At 41.0% G+C, this 17,399-nt stretch overlaps 1 protein-coding gene across 1 annotated transcript in view; it reads left to right on the top strand.

Annotated features, from left to right (window-relative positions):
* PKD2 (polycystin 2, transient receptor potential cation channel) overlaps positions 1-17,399 on the top strand; it is a 58,350-nt gene that overhangs the window by 12,920 nt on the left and 28,031 nt on the right. The window contains exons 3-6 of the mRNA XM_045473323.1: positions 6,207-6,340; positions 8,181-8,431; positions 13,029-13,253; positions 15,773-16,001. Coding sequence (XP_045329279.1) covers positions 6,207-6,340; positions 8,181-8,431; positions 13,029-13,253; positions 15,773-16,001 — 839 coding nt within the window. The remainder of the gene's footprint in view (positions 1-6,206; positions 6,341-8,180; positions 8,432-13,028; positions 13,254-15,772; positions 16,002-17,399) is intronic.

Genomic DNA, 17,399 nt, shown 5'->3' with positions numbered 1-17,399 from the left:
CCCAGAGATCGTTGACCGCGGCCGAACACTTTCATCAGTAGGTTCTAAGAAGTATAGGTTCTAATTGTTTGAGCATTTGAGCCTAAGTGTCCCTCAAAGCTTATCTTCCATTTTATCAGTGTTAGTTCTAAACCCTTGTGTCTTTAAAATCAGTCTGCATAAACCCAGAGGAGAGAAATAACATGGGGACTAGGTAATCCTATTTTCTCTGTAATTTAGAATTTATTCTTACTTGAAACCTAAGGTTGCTATGAATCTACCATCAAAATACTTATTTTTATATGGGTTACTGTTATAAATAGCAAGAGTATTTCTTTGTGTGACTTAGATGCTAAAGTTAAGGAAAGGAATAAATATTATTAAAGATCTTTGGAAACGGCAAAAAAAAGTCTTTGGTGAATCTGTGATAAAAATACATTTGCCTCTTCTTTTTTTCTGCTCCCTCCAGTCTTTAAAGTTTCTCAAATTTCCTATGTTTAGACATTATAATGGAAATCATAAAGAAAAGTTAGTTGAGTTAGCATCATAGAAATGTAGTTTTTGTACATGTCACAGAAATAGATAAGATTAAAAGGCAGAAAACAATTGTAAAGAATATTTACAAGAAATATTACAAAGGGTTAATACCTTACCACATTTGTAACCCACAAGTCACTGAGAAAAACACCAAGGCCTCAGTAAATATTTTACAGAGTAGAAAATAGAACATATTTCATAGAGTAGAAAATGTAATCAGTTATTGTGAGAAAAGTCTTTAACTTTAAACTCACTAGTGTCCAAAGAAGTAATGAAATTGGAGAAATGAACAACATTGTCCTAAAATAGCATGATGTATCCTAGGACAGGAAGAGCCCTTCTAAGAAGTAATCTGTGTGTCTCCATTTCTTTTTCTCTGGAAGAAGATATTCTAGTATTCTAAAAAAATGTTAGTATTCTAAAAAAATTAAAATTAAAAAATGCTTCTTTAAATTTTTTTATTAAAAAAATTTTTTTTCAATATTTATTTATTTTTGAGAGACAGAGAGAGACAGAGCATGAGCAGGGGAGGGGCAGAGAGAGAGGGAGACACAGAATCCAAAGCAAACTCCAGGCTCTGAGCTGTCAGCACAGAGCCTGACACAAGGCTCAAACTCATGAACGGTGAGATCATGACCTGAGCCGAAGTCGGACACTTAACCAACTGAGCCACCCAGGCGCCCCTAAAATTAAGAAATTCTTAAGAAATTAAATGAATGGTATCAAGTCAACACATTGTACACCTTAAATTTATACTATATTATATGTCAATTATATCTCAATAAAAAGGAAATGAATATTTTATTTTACTTGTAAAAATCTTGCAAGGATGGTTGTCTAATCAAGATAGTTTTCCTCATTGCAAGAGAATCCATGGAGACTCACTGTTGATAACTAGGTCAGGGAAATCAAAGGCCATGGGTTAATCATCACATTGGTGGGAAGCTAGTTCAATTTCCGGTGACAAACATTCCAACAGCTTCTCACAGCAAACATATTCAGTCCTAAGATCACAGGCTGTAGTCCATGGAAAGTAACTGTAGTCCATAGGACTGTAGTCCATAGGAAAGTTAAAGACTGCCTATGCCCACAAAGCTCCCTGTCCTTTTCAGTAAATTGAACAAAAACCACATGACAAGAAATGTGTATTTATTCTTCTATAAATATTAATTTATACATAGTCTGTACTCCATGTGCATAGATTTCTCTTCTTTATGTCTTTGTGATAACATTTATTAATACTACATATCTTTCTCTTTTGTTTCAAAAGAAGTAATACGAGCTCAGTATAGTCATTCGCAAAACCACCTGTGTCAGCCTTTATCCCTCAAAGATTTCCATCTCAGTGTGTTACTTACTATTTCCTTCAAATTTTAACCAAAACTGGATTAAAATATTTGGAGGTTTTAGTAACGTTTTTTCACCTCTCTTGTTTATTCTGTGGTCTCACTTCTACTTCTTGAAAGGCCTCACCAAAGTCACTTAGGGACCTTTTTTTTTTTTTTTTTTTAGTTTATTTATTTTGAGAGAAAGCACAAGCAAGGGAGGAGCAGAGGCGGCGGGGGGGGGGGGGGGGGGGGGGGGGCGGGGAGGAAGGGGGGAAAAGAATCCCAAGCAGGCTCCGCACTGTCAGCGCAAAGCCCAACATGGGGCTCAAACTCACAAACCATGAGATCATGACCTGAGCTGAAATTAAGAGTCAAACACTCAACTGACTGAGCCACCTAGGCACCCCACTTAGGGACCTCTTAATTGCCAAATTTTAGAGCTCTTTTCAGGTTTTTCTGGCATTTGGCTTTCTAGAAGCTTCTCTTTGGCTTCTAGGACTCCCTCTCTTTCTGTGTTTCTCCTTGCTCTATTCACTTTTAGTTTTTTTCCTTATGAAATGTGTTTAGCCAGTGTATTCTCTGCAACTGGATCTTTGGCTTTCTCTTCGGGGATCTTTTCCACATTCTCAACTGGTACTTGATGCTGGTGACTCCAGGTCCCCCCTAGACCTTGCTCATGAACTACAAACATTGTGCCAACTTCTATCAGGCATCTCCACTGGTGTATCTCCTAGCAATCTCATCCTTAACATTCCTAACCCTGAACCCATCATCCTCCCCATCCAAACTTGTTTCACTCATGTTCTCTCTGAGTTAATGTGAACATTACCCACATGATGCCTCTCCCCAAAGCTACACATCCTTCTAGATGCTTTCCCTCACTTTTCTCATTTTTCCTCTTTAGTGCCTCTCGAATCTGCCTTCCTTCATACATCACTGTTGTTCCTATTTTAACCTTGTTATCATCTCTGTCCTGGATTATTCATTTATTCATTCAATCAACTGTTCAGTAATTTAATTAAAAACAGATTTAGGCCCTGCCCTTAAATGCAGAAGTAATATGAAACAAGACAATCGGGGAGGAGGATTCCCCTACAGACAAGGCCTCTCTGGGACCTAAATTAAGAGTGGGAGCCAGTCAGATGCAGAGAGAACTTTATGAGTGAAGGTTCTGAGGCAGGAAAAGCTCAGAACATTCCAGAAACTGAAGACAGTTACTAAAGAGAGTACTATCAGATAAGGATGGAAAGGTGGTCAGGGGCCAGACCCTATAGGTCTGGTAGGCTTTGTAAGGGGGTTACAGTGGAAAGCTGGGTTTTTTAAGTAGAGAAGTGACAAGATTTATTTAAGTTTTAAGATGACTCAGTGACCTTAGACAACATTGTTTAGTATCTAATATCTGGACTTTTAGGACTCCCAGGCACTGCTCCAGATTACGGTCTCTGAAACCAGATTAACCCAGGTCACTCTTCCATTTAACATGCTATAATCCCTCAGTTTCAAGATAAAGTTTAAAATCTTTACATAATAAAGACATTATACAGTCTTTGCTTACCTTCTTCGGACCTGCCACTCCCTATGACTTCTGTTACTTCAACCACACCACACCACTGTGAGTCTCAGAAAGGCCTTGACCTAGGCTGTCACCTTCTTGGTCTGTTCAGTTCTTCCTCATCCCTCAAGATCAGCTCAAGAGGCAGATCCAGTGAGAAGCCTTTATCACCTATCCCACCTCCCTGAGCTGTGCTGAAGTCCAGGCCCACCTCTTTCACTGCAATCCTCACCTTGGATTGCCAGACTGGTTTATGCACCTGTCTCCCTCAGCACAGAGAGGGCGAAAGGGATGCTCTTAGGCACATCTCAGAGATGCCACGTAGGTGCTCTTACAAAATGTTGACAGCTTTGCCCATTTTCACTGTCTGTCTTGTTTGCTAGTACTTCTTGCTCACTAACACAGAACTTTTCCTAATATGGACTCATGGTACAGCTGACTCCTGGAGTGTATGAAGCTGTCTCTCAGAGATATCCCATGGAGAGGGTGCCTGGGTGGCTCAGTTGGTTAAGCATCTGACTCTTGATTTCAGCTCCGGTCATGATCTCAGGGTTGTAAGACGGAGCCCCGCATTGGGCTCTGTGTTGAGGGTGGAGCCTGCTTGAGTTTCTCTCCATCTCCCTCTGGCCCCACTCCCACTTGTGGGCACACACTTGTAGGTGCTCTCTGTCTCTGTCTTCTCTCTCTCTCTCTCTCTCTCTCAAAAAAAATTAAAAAATAAAAAAGATATCCCATGGCTTATCCCAGGGCCTGGTACAAGGGAGGAACTGAGTTAATATTCGCTGATTCAATGTGTTAGAATAATCATCCCTTCAAAGCTAGATGGCATTGTTTCTCTAGATGTCTGACAGATGGTGCTAAATAGTCAAGGGGACGCATCACTTCCCTTTTAGTGAAGCGTGAAATTTCATACAGGTCCTGAGAATTTCAGAAGCAATCGATATTAAAAATATAAGAAAGTAAGAGAGCTACAATGTTTAATCAGTGGCTAAAATACTCACATTTATATACATAGAGAACTATTGCATATTTATACATCAAAATATTTAAATCATCTGTCATAAATCTTTTTAAACAATAAAACCCACAGGTAAAAAATTTGAGAATGATCTATATTAATCAGTCAATCCAAAGCAAATTCAAATTTCAAGTTAACTGAAAAAATCAACTTAATAATTTTTTATTCAGCTTCGGGGATCCTTCACTTCTTTTCTTTAGCATCATATCAGCTTTGTTCCCTCAGCTGTCTCTGGATCCACAGAAAGCTTCTGTAGAGTTTATTGTACCCTGTCCATCCCTCTATGGGAGCTGGCTGGACAATGCTCTTCCCAGGGATACTTATTAGCTTCTCTTCTTGAGGACAGAGATCACACCTTGCTTATCTTCATAAGCACTCTGTCCCATAAATATGAATGGATTAAAAGTCTAAACCCTTAACTGTGGCCCAGTACAGTTTTGAGAGGTGGCAAGTCATGGAGCACTTGAAGAGGAATGTTCTTACCCTAATTTGTGGGTTGCAGGAGCACAGGTGAGGGAGCCTAAAACTAAGGGGACTGGAAAACATTCCTTTCCCTCCAGATAAAATAGATACACCGCATGATTGTATGTATTTACTGATCCACTGACTGCTCGATGTGGACTCTAAAACACACTTATGTTTGAATCACTATTATCTGCTCCTCTTTTTAAATAATCTTAATTATCTATGCTGCTCAGGTGGAGAAGGGAACTATATGAGGAAGAGATTTTATTAAATAGCACTTAATCCCCCTTTTAGTGAAGGGATTACAGGGATAACCTGTAAGTTATCTTCCTACCTCCCTCTAGGACCATTCAGAATGAGCTGATATAATCAGAAAATCTTTATGGAAGGAGTATAGCTTGAGTTTAGAGGGTTCCATACAAGATTTGATAGGTAGATGGGAGGAAGATGTGTCTGTGTTAGCATCCTGCCAGGAAAGGGATGGAAAAGTCAAAGTGGTAATTAAAGAACGTTTAATGAAGGCCCTATGTCCAAAGGTGGGGCAGGGTTATGGGAACCAACAAGGGGAGTGAGGCCCTCAGAACAGTTACCACCTCCAGGCCTGAAGGGACAAGGGGAGGGAGTGGCATGGCATGAACCCAGTATGGCTGTGGGAGGAGAGATTCCCCCAGCAACTATGGCCAAGGTTAGAGGGTCCCCTGCCAAAGTGCATCCAGGTGGTGAGGGAATGGAGGAGGGGTGGAGGAAACAAACCCAATCTCTTTTTCCTCAGCCCCCCCCCCCATTTCCTGTTCCGCCCCCTATGGGCCAAATGCATGGGATGTCAAAGGTCAAGGGAGCCTATGTGGTACCATCTGTAGAGGTCAGCCACAGTATGCAGAGCAGAGAAGGGTGGAGAATTGATGTAGAACAGAGAATCGCCTGCCCGTTTTATTGTAGAGAGAATAACAGCACATGCACAGCCTCAGGACGAGACACTCAGCATGGCTTCAGTAGGAACCCATGCAGATCAGCCTCCCTGTGTTGAGGGGCTGATCTAGGTGGGGAGGGGGAGATGAAGTTGAATAGCCATGTCCCAGATGTCAAGTAAAGGCACTTGATCTTAACTTAATGCTCTTTAGTAAGCCAGTTTTGTTTCACATAAGCCAATGTTAATTTATTTCTTTTATAGGCTTGAGAGCTAGGGAGAGATCCTAGAAGAATGGTGAAGGGAAGGAAGGCAAGGGACAGAGCAGACTGTTTGTGGATACCTACCCATTCAGTGGGAGTGTACTGGTAAGTGTGTGGGTTCCCTCACAGGGTTTATGTGGCTCTTTCTGTGTTCCAGTGACCTATGGGATGATGAGTTCCAGTGTGTACTACTACACCCGGATAATGTCACAACTCTTCTTGGACACCCCAGTGTCCAAAACAGAGAAAACAAACTTTAAAACTCTTTCTTCAATGGAAGACTTCTGGAAGGTATTTACAAATGACTTTTCTATTTTTGTTTTGTTTTGTTTTGTTTTTGTAAATGACTTTCAAAGTACCTCTTTATCACTGAAAATTATTCATTTGGCTTCATAAATTAATTCACCAGTATATATAGGACCCACTGTGTGCCTAACACCGAGTGAGATGTAGGTTATGGTGAGTTGTTGGAAGTTATGGTCCAGTTGAGAATCTTGTATGTTTCTTGCAGCATGTTGAGTGTTTCATACTTTACCTTCTTTAGTGCCATAGTAACCACACAAGGTAAGTGCTAATGTTGTGCCCTGGGTGGTAGATGAGGAGACTAAGACTCAGCATGCTTACACATGGCTAGGGAGTATGAAAAATGGACTTTTTTTCTAGCCTGACAGGAACTTCTTCACCCTAGTCTATAATTCATTTATCCATTCTTGATTCAATATCTGTTGAGTATCTCCTAGATATATAGCCTAATAAGGGCAAAATTTGGTTATTTAGTCTTGCTTTTTTGTTTGTTTTGTTTTGTCTTTTGTCTCCTTGTTTATGATGGCATATACTCTAGAACAGCACCTGATATAAGGCAGGCACTTTCTTTCAGAGCTCTCTAATGTGAAACTCAATCCAGCCTTCCCAAATTGCACAAGATCCAACATAGTAGCAGAGGATAAGCTATGAGTGATACCATAGGAAAAATGTTAAACTGATCTGGGAGGTATGGTGCTCAGAACCTAGGAAAATTGGAAGGGAAATTGGAAAGGAAACAATTGTTTCTTCCTGCAGAGATGCTTTCTAAAATTTTTACTAAATGCTGGGGTCAGAGCTGGTGGTTGTAAAGATAGAGGAAACTGGACCATGTGGACCCATTAATATTGATGCCTAGTTAGGCATCAGGAATTAGAGTGTATTACACATCTTGGCATCCAAATACTTGGCATCCAAACCACTCTTGTATAATATGAATCTCTCCCCACCTCAACAGGGCAAAGCAATCCATCTCTGTTGATTGTCTGATAAGGATAAGACACTGAGAAACAGCTTCTTCTTCCCTACAGGCACACTAATGAGAGACTTCTCACATATACACAATTCCATGGTAAAGCAGGGGCAGGGGCAGTTAGAGTTCACAATATGACAAAATAGTCCAGACACTTAAAAGATCCACCAGATGGCAGACTGGTAATCAAAACTGTAGTCTTTTCCTCTCCAAGCAAGTTTGGAACCATGGTTATGTGGGATGTTGTTTTAATAAGGGAAAAGTAAAATGATCACAGTTGTGGATTTATGTAAACCACACCCCCACCTTTAGTCCTAGGCACCAAGGGTAGCAACCATATAAAAAAATGGATATATATTTTTTAGTGAGTATTATAGATGCAGGAACCTTGGCTCGAAGTTGGATCCTGCTCAAGGCCTCACAGCTAGTAAGCAGGGGAGCAAGATCCAACCCTAATCTTTCTGACAGAGAAACCCACTCTTGTCATGCTACCATGTTCACAGAGTTGCCAAACTGTTGGTCATGCAAACATTCCAGGAAAGTGCAAAGCAAGCCGCTAAGCTTGGAGCTTTTCAAAAAACTTTTCAAAAATGTTTCCTTCACGGGGTGAAGCCACCTGTGTGGCTCAGTCCATTGAGCGTCCAACTTTGGCTCAGGTCATGATCTCATGGTCCGTGAGTTCAAGCCCCTCACTGGGCTCTGTGCTGACAACTCAGAGCCTGGAGCCTCCTTTGGATTCTGTGTCTCCCTCTCTCTCTGCGCCACCACCCCGCACCACCACATTCTCTGTCTCTGTCCCTCTCTCAAAAACAAATAAACATTAAAAAAAATTTTTTTTAATGTTTCCTTCACTTTCAGTTCACAGAAGGTGCCTTATTGGATGGGCTTTACTGGAAGACACAACCCAGCAACAATACTGACGCCGACAACCGAAGCTTCATCTACTACGAGAACCTCCTATTAGGCGTACCACGTATACGGCAGCTCAAAGTCAGGAACGGGTCCTGTTCTATCCCCCAGGACTTGAGAGATGAGATTAAAGAGTGCTATGATGTCTACTCTGTCAGTAGTGAAGACAGGGCTCCATTCGGTCCAAGAAATGGAACGGCGTAAGTGTCTGTGCCCCGTCGCCATGCGTCCTTGCCTCTCACTGACATTCATTCATTCATTTATTCATTCATTCATTTGTTCTCTAACCCCAACCAAGGAGAAGATGCTTTAAGTGAGCCTTCAGTGCTTACAGTTGAGGCGATAGCCAAATTGACTTTTGGTTTCTCAGGTTTTCTCTACTTTTTACCCCCTTCAATTTCTGCACACAAATTTTTCAACAGGCTAAATTGTTGACACATGGCCCACAAGAAAGCGGCTATCTGGGCCTTTGGTGGTTTCTTTTAAGATGACTCGTTCCTGTTTTTCTAGATCCATTGATATAATTCACTAGGTTATTACTGGAAATTATTCTGGTAGAGAAATTCTCCTCTTACTAGAATTTACAAATATATCTTTGTTCATAGTACAGTTATTTAAAGTGTCTAATAAGCTTGGGAGGCAGTTTTTTGTCTGGTTTAAAGCCTGTCCTCTCAAAGATGTGTTTATGATGTTGAGTATGTATTGTCATTGTGGGTATTTGCAGGGATTTTTGGTATTCTTTTGTAACCATACTTAAAATATCTTGTGTATTAAGGGAGGATAGTCATTACTTTTAGAATTACGGTAGTTACTATAAAGATTTAAGAAGAGCTCTCAAGCGGTCCCAAGGTGGCCCTCTTAGGGTCACTGCCCCTGAGTGAGTCATTATGGTTAGAAGTGTCTTCTAAACTTTTCTAACCTAATTCTGTCAGTTCCCCTAGATCCCTTTCTTGGGAACTGAGACACCCACACTCCAGATTTGTCAATTATACAGTGGGGGCAAACAGCTCTCCAATGATCAGATTCTTTGTTTATCATCCGATGCATATTTTATTTAGTCCCAGGGTCCGTAAGGAACAAACTAGGTAAACGTCAGAAGATTTAGCATAAAGGGATTGAATCATCCCAAAGACATTTCTTCCAGGTTTGGTAATGATTTTGTCTACTGCTCCTTTTTCTAGTTCCTGCCCTTAAACTATGGTACTTTGTCTAATATTTTACTCAATTTCATATCATTAGTGAGAGAAATGGATACAGCCACTACCAGACGCTACTTAAGAAGGGATTTCATGCATTATCTCATCTGCTTTTCACAAAACAACTCTGAAAATAGGTGTCATCTCCGTTCTGTAGATGAAAAACTGAAGCTCACTTACCCAAAGTGTCACAGCCTTAAACCAGCTTGACTCCAAAACCCATGTTTCTTCTACTAAACCACATTGCTTCTTCTCTATTAATTACACTGTTAGGGTGGCTCCTTGCCACCATCAGCTCCTTATCAGCACTCCTGCTTCTTGAGGGTGGGGACTGTATTTTGTTCACTGCTGTATTCTCAAAGCCTTGAGCACTGCCTGCTGTCTCAAGCTACTCAGTAAATGTCTGCTGGAGGCATGGGTGAGTGGGTGATGTCCATCCACCATGGATGGCCATGTGTCTAAACCACCCCTTGATTCTGCCCTATTCCCAAATTACTCCCTTCCTCCTTCCCTTGAACTCCAAACTTCCGGCAAGAATAGCCTTCACTCGCCACGTCCATTTCCTTACTATTGATTCACCCCTTAAAGCTTAAACCTGTGCTTTGGACATCTCTCTTGGAAGCTACCAGGGGATTTATTGAGTTTGCCAACCCACTGACCCATTCTTGATGTACATCCCATTTGGCATCTCTGCAGAACTTGGCGGTGTTGATTGCTCGTTCTTGTGACTTCTGAGAGTGATGCTTGAGTTCCCTTCATTCTGTAATCCTCCTCTTAACCCCTCCCACTTCTGTCTTATTCCTACGTTCATTCTATATTCAGATCTTTTCTTTCTGTACATTTTTTCCCTTGACACTCAGTTGACTTCCTCTCTCATCCCTATTTGATAATTTATCATTTCTTCATCAAATGTACCGAGCGTTTACTTGTGCCAGGTATTTTCCCAGTGAGGTCTCTTTTTTCTAGAAACGCCCTTGGTGCTGGCTAGGGCAACAAAACAGCAAGAAACAAAACAGAAACAAATCCCCTGTCTTCACAGAGCTTGTGTTCTAGTGACAGAAAACAAAAAATAACACTATATCCCACCAATGTCCCACGAGCTCCTATAATTCAGTCTGACCAAACTGAATTCCTCACTTTCTTATCGGGTCTGTTCTCCTTTGCATTATTCAAAGAGCCTCCAATCATTTTTCAGATGTCACTTCTCCCTTGACCCAACTTCCAAATCAGAGGCCAAGTTCTTCTGACGGTCACTGCAGTGTCCTATCTCTGTCCTTCCTGTCTGTCTTCCTATCTTCCTATCACTGATCTGGCTCAGGCCTCATCATGTCTGGCCTATTGCAGGGACTGCTAACTGAGCTGTGTTAGGTCCCCCAGGCCCACATCCTGGTTCAGGGATTTGTTGGAAGGATTCACAGGATTTATCATCTAGTCATGTTTGTGGCTAAGGTTTAATGCAGTGAAAGGATAAAAGCAAAAGCAGAAGAAGGTACAGGCGTGTGGGGCAAAGTCTGGAGGAAACAAAGTGCAAGCTTCCAAAAGTCCTCTCCTGGTGGAGTCACATAGGACATGCCGAATTCCTCCGGTAACGAGTCCCGACAATATCTGTCAGAGAGGCTCATTAGAGACTCACTGCCTGAGGTATTTATCGGCTCCTGGTCACATAGGCAGCCACTGCCTGGCATGTACCCAAATCCCAGACTCCCAGGAGGAAAGAAGGTGTTGAGCATAAGCCACTGTGTTTGTACAGACAGGCTGGGCACAGTTAGCCACTCTTATGTATCAAAGTTTTATGTCAATATAGGGAGCTGTTTATTAGTCAAGGTTCAGAGCATCCAAGGCCCAACCTTGCAAGCAGGCCTTCCGAATAAAGGGCCATCTCAGACCTGCTATGGCAACTTTTCTGCACATGAGATGTCTATTCCTCACCACTCCAGTCTTTCCTGCAGCCACCAGAGGAACCCCGTTCAGTGTCTTTCAGTAACCTTCCCTCAGTGACTCCTTCGTGCTTGCTCTTCACAATCTGATCACAGTCTACCTTTCAACGTTTCTTCATCATATGGGAGCTGAACTCAACTACCAGCTGGATGCCTTGTACTTCTCCGGCCTCACCTGGCTCAGGCTTGAAAATGCCCTTCTCATCGACTTAAGCCTGCCTGAATCCTATTTATCTTTCACAGCCCAGGTCTGCTGTGGCTTCTTCCCAAAAGCTTTCTCTTTTGCTATTGCCGGACCCCAGACAAGGATCTGCCAGAGCAATTTCTCTATACTTCTCTGTTGGATTTATCATCCATCTACCTTGTATTTTAATTGTTTAATTACAACTTTTATCTTCCTACTTACTATGAATGTGAGAGGGAAAGGATCTTGGTCCATCTTTATATCCCTGTTAATGCGAAAAAAGCCTCTGGTTCCTAAGAGAGCCTCTCTCAATACTTGTGGATTAAACACCCAAATGCCCTGTGGAGTCTTGTTTAGTTCAGTTGCCAACAGTGGTACTTGATGAACTTGTACTTCTTGGCTGCAGTTTTCTCTGGGAGCATAGAGTCATCTAGCCCCTGAGTATAGTTACCCAGGGAAGGCAGCTACATAAACTAAGGGCTAATAGCACAGGTTCTAGAGACAGTCCTGGTGTAGGTTCCTGACAATACCTTCAAAAGCATCGAGACTGAATTGACCTCACTAAGCTTCAGGGCCCTCATACCTAAAAGGGGAATAATAAGTGTATAAGAATTAAATAAGGGGGTGCCTGGGTGGCTAAGTTGGTTAAGCCTCTGGTTCTAGGTTTTAGCTAGATTTAGTATAAAGGGATTGAATCATCAGGTCATGATCTCACAGTTTGTGAGCTCAAGCCCTACATCTGGCTCTGTGCTGTCAGTGTAGGGCCTACTTGGAATTCTCTCTCCCTCCCCTGCTCACATACTATCTCTCTCTCAAAATAAATAAATAAACTTAAAAAGAAAATTAGGGGCACCTGGGTGGCTCAGTCAGTTAAGTGTCCAACTCTTGGTTTCGGCTCAAAGTCATGATCTCTTGGTTTGTGAGTTCAAGTCTCACATTGGGCTCTGTACTGACAGTGAAGAGCCTGCTTGGGATCCTCTCTCTCTGTGTCTCTCTTCTCTCTATCTCTCTGCTCCTCCCCTGCTTGTGCTCTCTCTAAAAGAGAGAAAGAAAGAAAGAAAGAAAGAAAGAAAGAAAGAAAGACAGACATTTATGAAGCACTACTCCAAGCACATTACCCAGCTTGATAAGACTTACATTTATTTATTACATACTCTATCTCACCAGGAACCAACTATCTTTATAAAAAAATTTTTTTTAACGTTTATTTATTTTTGGGACAGAGAGAGACACAGCATGAACGGGGGAGGGGCAGAGAGAGAAGGAGACACAGAATCAGAAGCAGGCTCCAGGCTCTGAGCCATCAGCCCAGAGCCCGACGCGGGGCTCTAACTCACGGACCGTGAGATCGTGACCTGAGCTGAAGTTGGATGCTTAACCGACTGAGCCACCCAGGCACCCCCCAACTATCTTTATAAATGCCACAAGTGTTCCACTGATTTTATCTGTTTGTTTTGTTTTCATTTCATGTTTTAATTAGTTGGATATACACAAGTGAAGAAGACTTGAATGGGAGTAGCCACTGGGGAATGATTGCAACCTATAGTGGAGCTGGCTATTACCTGGATTTGTCAAGAACAAGAGAGGAGACAGCCGCTCAGGTCGCTAGCCTCAAGAACAATGTCTGGCTGGACCGAGGAACCAGGGCAACTTTTATTGACTTTTCGGTATACAACGCCAACATTAACCTGTTCTGTGTGATCAGGTGTGTACCAAGGGCGCTGGTCCCTCCCACCTCAGTGTCTTTGTATGTACATCCTAGTCTTGAGATAGACCAGGAGACCATTGCCTGCAGCTGGCTAAAGGACGGCCAAAGATCAGAGCTGACAGCAAGGGAAGGGTGAAAACCAAAGGCTCAGTGGGATAAATATATTTGGGGAAAGGGAACTAGAATCCTAGAATATTATGAGTTGGAAAGAACCTTAAGACTGGTCCAGGTTTATCCCAAAGCTGGAACCTTCTCAGAAAAAAAGCACTATGTTTTGCTAACATCTCTTCTTACTCATTATAATGATGATCAATGCTATATGCTCTGTTACCACGGCCTCTGCCATCAAACAGTGACTCACTTCCCTGAGCTTCCCACTCTCAAATGATGCCCATGCTATCAGAACACAAGCACAGTAGTCAGAGGGTATGCCTAGGTTCGGTAGGATACCCAGGTACCTGCTAACACTGAGATTCCCCAAAGGCACATAAAATTCCTTCTACAGATCCTGTGACATTGCCATCACGGTCACATTGGTTAGCAGTGAGGAAACTAACAAAGACCTACTGGCTTGTCTGGGGCCTCTTGTTCATTCATCCGCTTATTCAGCAAACATTTATTGGACACTTAATATGTGTCAGGTACTGTTCTCAGCACTTGGGCCACATCAGTGAACAAAATAAAGATAGCTGCTCTAGCAGAGCTTGTGTTAAACCAGGAGGAGATAGATAATAGACAAGAAACAATAAACAAAAGAAACAAATAGTAGGTTAGAAGGTAATATGTGCTATAAAAAAAGAAAAAAGCAGAACAAGGCAAGGGAGAGTCAGAGTTCACCCACTTTAATCCTCCTGGTGAATGTGTCAGCAACACCCAGACATCACTGACATGACTTACTTTCACATATATATACCTACCAAATAAGAAGCATAAATTCTCATAATATCCTTATTTTGTGATCATTTTTGAGGCTAAACTCAAATCTGCTTTACAAGGCCAGTTGGATTTTCCCAGACCACTTATTTAACAACTTTCACAGGAAATGATGTCACATTAAGTCAAATAACAGCTATTACTAGAAATGATTGAATAATGATTGCAATTATTATTAAACTTTTCCTAATGATTTCAGGGCAAATAGAGGATAAAAACAGTCAACTCAGGCAGTCAACTCTGATTGACATTTAAGGAAATATCTATTTATAGAAGGTCTTGAGTATGTCTTTCACTTCCTTCCCATACTTTAAGAGTGAATATTGTCAAGGCAATTACTTCTTTTCTATATGTTGCTGCCTACATTTCTGGAGACGTTAACAGATGCAGGGCCAGAACAGGACAAAAAGAGATTACTTCACACACACAAGCTAATTTCTGCCTTCCACATTTACACTGAGACTATCACGAGGCTTGCTGTTTCTGTATTGCTCTCCCAGGTTTTTGTTTATTGCCCCTGGTCTCCAACACATCAAATGAGAAAAAAACAAAAAACAGTGATTGACAGTGAAGAGGAAGGAAAAATTTTCATACTTCTTTGACCAGTTCTAATTTACCATTGTCTCTGCCTGGACCTGATTATTGCTCATGCTTGAGTCTTAGATACTCAGACTCTGGGTGTGGCTACGCATCCTGTAATGGGAGAGAAGGTTATACCTGGTAGTTAACTAAAGGTCTTTTCAGAATCTTAACATTAAGGAGGTAGATATTCTATTTCTAGTTTGATAGGGGAACTGCACCATTAAGTGAATCATTTAACTCTCTCAGTGTGACACCTATAAAATGGGAAGTTGGCAAGAAACATCCTCACTTCAAATATGCTAAAGCACTAAGATTCAGTGCCATCAGTATGAATGTAAAAAAAAATCTGTGTTACTGTTTTAGACTATCAGACATTACTGAGCACCTATTAACTATAAGGCTCTGGGAAGGGAAGCAAGAATAGTCCCCAGAACAACTTACTCAATGCCAGTTAGGTGTTACCAAGTGAATGAATGAGAAGCTCAGTCTGTGTGTATATATATATATGTGTGTGTGTGTGTGTGTGTGTGTGTGTGTGTGTATGTATACACACACACACACACACACACACACATCCTATTTCTCAACAGGCCATACATGTTTGAATGCATGAGTTATATTTCTTATGTTCTTCATGCCTACTAGGATTACTTGTATTTAATAGGAGTCCTAGAAAGGCTTCTTTGTTGATTAACTTCCACATTAAAAAAAAAAGAACTATAGAGCATTTTGAGCAGTATAAGTAACAGAAAAGTAAAGGGGAAACTGAGGAGGAATAATCTCTTTAGGAGGACTTGGGGAGCCTTGTCCCTTTGGGGGCACAGAATTGTACAAGAACACAGCTATTAGCTGTGATCAGAAATATTCTGCCACTAGTTTGAGGTGACTTGTGGTTACAATTTTAGGACCTGTTAGTACAGGGACAGAGTAGATGCAGATGGCTGCATCCATGTGTTGTTGTTGTTGTTGTTACTGTTTTAACTGTTCTTATTGTAATGCAGGTTATTGGTTGAATTTCCAGCAACAGGCGGTGTGATTCCATCTTGGCAATTTCAGCCTGTAAAGCTGATCCGCTATGTCACGACTTTTGATTTCTTCCTGGCAGCCTGTGAGATTATCTTTTGTTTTTTTATCTTTTACTATGTGGTGGAAGAGATACTGGAAATTCGCATTCACAAGCTACACTATTTCAGAAGTTTCTGGAATTGTCTGGATGTTGTGATTGTTGTGGTAGGTTTGAGAACAATAGAAAATTCCGTACTCTGTTATAAAAACATGTTAATTAGAGTCCTTGATCTATCTCCTCTGTATTGTGGATCCTGATATTCCTGAAGGAGAATCTAAAAGTTTTCTTTCCTATATATCAACTTCAGTGTTGCCAATTATTTTCTCATTTTGTATGAGTAACCCTTCTGAGCTATCAATTAGCCACACAAATAACCAGAATAATGTGGCTGGCTCATTTGGAAGAGCATGCGACTCTTCATCTCATGGGTGGGAGTTCGAGCCCCACTTTAAGAGATGACTTTAAATAAATAAATAAACTTGAAAAAAAATTAAAGTGATCGCTATGTGCTGATACACACAAGTTCCAAGACATAAAAAAATAATAACTTAGTAATTCACATTTGGCTTTGGCATGCCATATGAGATGGGACACAGAAAACAATGTTTTGTCTATTCTGTTTTTTGTTAACTATATTTTTCTTCAACTGCTAACAAAACTTAATTTGTATTTTTCTGCACATATGTAAAGTTAGAGCAAGAAGAAGCATCTTGAAAATATTTGGGGTGGTAGAGAAAACTTCCTTGTAGTTTAAAACTTCCTGAAAATAGTCCACAGTGTACAAAATACAGGTGAGGGACCATCAGCGTTTTCTGTATCAGGTGCAAGAAACCAGAAGGCAGCTAGGATAGAGTCGAGACTATGACACCTTGTAGATCCCCTGCATGCCCTTGACTCTATTATAACTTCTTACACTTGTTCAATATGGTTTCCTTTCCACATCAGCTTAATCACTTCCTTCCAGGGGCTTCCTTAGAGAAATGCGTTTTTGCAGACTTTTCTCCCATCAATGAGAACACATAATCTTTTGCTGAGTCCTGTTACACACTGAAGCATATAAGGACATGTTTAATTGTTACATGCCTAAAAGTCCGTCCTTTCCACTGTCTGATGATAGAGATGCCCCTCTGAAATCTCAGTTAAGTGATGCATTATCCTATCAGGGTGCCCTTTTCTGTTACCCTACTTCTTGGCCACTATTCTCCCCCAGCCCCCAGCAACCAAAAATTCATTTGGGCTTTGTGAAGCATTTACATCAAGTCATTATCAGATCATCACTAGAATTAGTTGGCAAAATAGGGAAAAATATTTTCTGAAATATGTTATTAATATGTTTTAAACATAGAAAAAAATCCTCATGTTTGAATAAAAGAATGCTTAAGACATTGAAAAGAACTATATAGATATATACTGCACAACAATATTAACATGAGCAGTAATAATCATCATCATCACTAACACTTTAGAAGTTATGTGTGTCAGACACAGTTCCCGGTGCTTTTCATATACAGAAGAATGTTTAATCCTCGCAATAACCCTCTTAGCCACTCTTCTATTGCCTC

Source organism: Leopardus geoffroyi, chromosome B1, assembly GCF_018350155.1.
Source record: "Leopardus geoffroyi isolate Oge1 chromosome B1, O.geoffroyi_Oge1_pat1.0, whole genome shotgun sequence".
Taxonomy (NCBI): Eukaryota; Metazoa; Chordata; class Mammalia; order Carnivora; family Felidae; genus Leopardus; species Leopardus geoffroyi.
The sequence above is the reverse complement of the archived record's forward strand: the minus strand, read 5'-3'. Positions and strand labels throughout refer to the sequence as shown.